This window comes from Saprolegnia parasitica (assembly GCF_000151545.1).
Source record: "Saprolegnia parasitica CBS 223.65 unplaced genomic scaffold supercont2.1365, whole genome shotgun sequence".
Lineage (NCBI taxonomy): Eukaryota > Oomycota > Saprolegniomycetes > Saprolegniales > Saprolegniaceae > Saprolegnia > Saprolegnia parasitica.
In genome coordinates this window covers 1-2,092 of record NW_012157759.1, presented here as the reverse complement: position 1 = coordinate 2,092, position 2,092 = coordinate 1, and the positions used below count along the sequence as shown (strand labels likewise).

Below are 2,092 nucleotides of genomic sequence, written 5' to 3'. Positions count from 1 at the left end.
TCGGTACCTCGTCTTGCAAACGCGACGGGTGATTGCAATGGGTATCTATCTAGGCACGCGGCACTCGACACGCTGTATGGGAGCTTGCATCGCCACGGCCATGTGATTGGCGCGAGTCTCTGGCACGTCATCTTCAAGACGCTTCTGATCCCGCTCATGGAGCACATCCGGCGCATCGAGACGCACTCGTCGTCGGTCTTTAACCGCAAGACGTCCAAGAAGGCGCTGCTGGCGCTCGTGCATTTGTATGGGTCGTACTTCAAGGTCGTCGCCCACGTGCCCGAGATCGTGGTACGTACTTTTTCCTAACTTTTTTCGTTTGCAATAGTGCAACACGTGTAGCACCTTCTCGCGCACTGGCTCACGGACGAGCCCGAAGAGCAGCTTGCGTGCGCGGCAGCGATCGCACTCGAACACCTCTTGCTCGAGCACGGACACCAATTTGACGACGAGATTTGGGACAGCCTCACGTTTTCACTCACGTCGATCGCCAATCATTTGGTCCCGCACTGGTTTGTCATCTGCCGTGCGCACGTGGCATGAGTTGTCATCACACGCGCGTGGTTGATCATATAGGCTCTTTCCGCCGCCGCCCGTCGCTGCTGAGACGACGACGCCACCTGCCGAGGCAGCCATGTACCCAAGCGTGCGCGCGGCCTTGTTTCCGACGACGTGGACCATCACCAAGGCGCCGCCGCTCACGCACATGCTGGTGCTCCTCGAGCTCCAGCGCATCCTCGGCAACGTCCTCGTGCACATGGCGTCGCTGCCACGCCCGTGTTTCGAGTCGCTCTTGGTATGCCACGCCTCGTCGTCTTCTCGGTGGAATGTTGGATTGTAATGTGATGCTAGGCCTGTCTTCTCGACACGTGTGTGGTCGCCCGCCGCGTCAACGACGACGTGGACGTGCGCCAGGCGCTGTATGCACTCGAGTGGCGCTACGGCAGCCTCGCGTCGGGCGAACTCCCGCATTTGCTGTCGCAAGAGATTGCAGGGACGCGTGAGTACTTGAAAGTGCTCGTGCACAATTTGGACGCGATGCGCGGGCCGTTTGCGCAGCTCGTGCAGCGCACGTTGGCCGAGTACTTGGCGTGGAGCCTCGAGAAGCCCGAGCCGACGTGGCTCAGCGTGGACCAGCACCAGCGGTCGTTTGGGTACGTCCCGCTCGTCGTCGACATGCTGCAGACGATGGCGACCTTTTCCGAAGACGAGGTACCTCATCCGACGCGGTCCATGGAACGTGATATGAGGATATGCGCGTAGATGCTGCGCCACTTGCCGTGGCTCTACCCGCAGCTCATCGAGCTCATCAGCGTGCAAAGCCTCGATGTCCGTCGGGCGCTCCGGGGCGTCTTTGGTTCGAGCATCCAGCTGCTTTTGCCACTGCACAGATAGAGATGATGAGGAAGATATCACGTCTTCAGTGTGCAAGCATTGTCGTTGCTAGCGTAAAACCCTTGGTAACCCTACCCCCACGTCCTGACCGACGACGGTCCTATATCAGTGCAATGATCCACGTACAAGTCATGCACGAGCGGAGTACACTTCAAACAGAATTGGATTTAACACCACGGGCGCATGCTATTAAATAAAACAGGAACGCAGAGCTTTACGCCGCCACCACCTCGACGTGGTCCGAGATTTCAATGTTGTCGTAGCCCTCCACGTCAAGGCGGTCTTCGGTCGTTTGCGGCGTGAGCTCTTTGAAGAGAAACGACTGCGCGACAATGTCGTGCTGGCGCGGGCTGCTCAGCTGAAGCGGCATCGCGACCGAGTACTTGACGTGGTTGCCCATCTTCTCGTGCTTGGCGACGAGCACAATGCCCACCATGACGAGGAGGAGCGCGCTCGGAAACATGATCCACTGCGCCATCGTGAACGAGTGCGCTTGCTGGAAAAACACAATGCCGCTAATGTTGCTCATGCCAATCCAGAACGCCTGGAAGACGGGAAACGTGCTCATCGTGTCGCCGGCCATCGTCGCCTTGTTGAGCGCATGCGTCTGCGTGAGGAGCGACGCGACCATGCCGGCCACGAGGATCCACGTGCCAATGTAGCGAAACTGGTTCTCGCCTTCGAGACTCATGAAGAT

At 58.7% G+C, this 2,092-nt stretch overlaps 2 protein-coding genes across 2 annotated transcripts; one reads left to right on the top strand and one right to left on the bottom strand.

Moving 5' to 3' along the window:
• Positions 1-50: 50 nt before the first annotated feature.
• On the top strand, positions 51-1,395 carry SPRG_18662 (hypothetical protein; the record flags this gene model as incomplete). Its single annotated transcript, XM_012358100.1, has 5 exons — positions 51-291; positions 343-512; positions 577-796; positions 853-1,212; positions 1,264-1,395. The coding sequence occupies exons 1-5, from the start codon at positions 157-159 to the stop codon at positions 1,393-1,395; spliced, it is 1,017 nt and encodes a 338-aa protein (XP_012213490.1). The 5' UTR covers positions 51-156.
• A 129-nt stretch (positions 1,396-1,524) lies between these two features.
• SPRG_18661 (hypothetical protein) lies at positions 1,525-2,086 on the bottom strand (the record flags this gene model as incomplete). Its single annotated transcript, XM_012358099.1, has 2 exons — positions 1,525-1,581; positions 1,622-2,086. 2 exons carry the CDS (start codon positions 2,084-2,086, stop codon positions 1,525-1,527), a joined length of 522 nt encoding a protein of 173 aa, XP_012213489.1.
• Between the last annotated feature and the right edge of the window lie 6 nt (positions 2,087-2,092).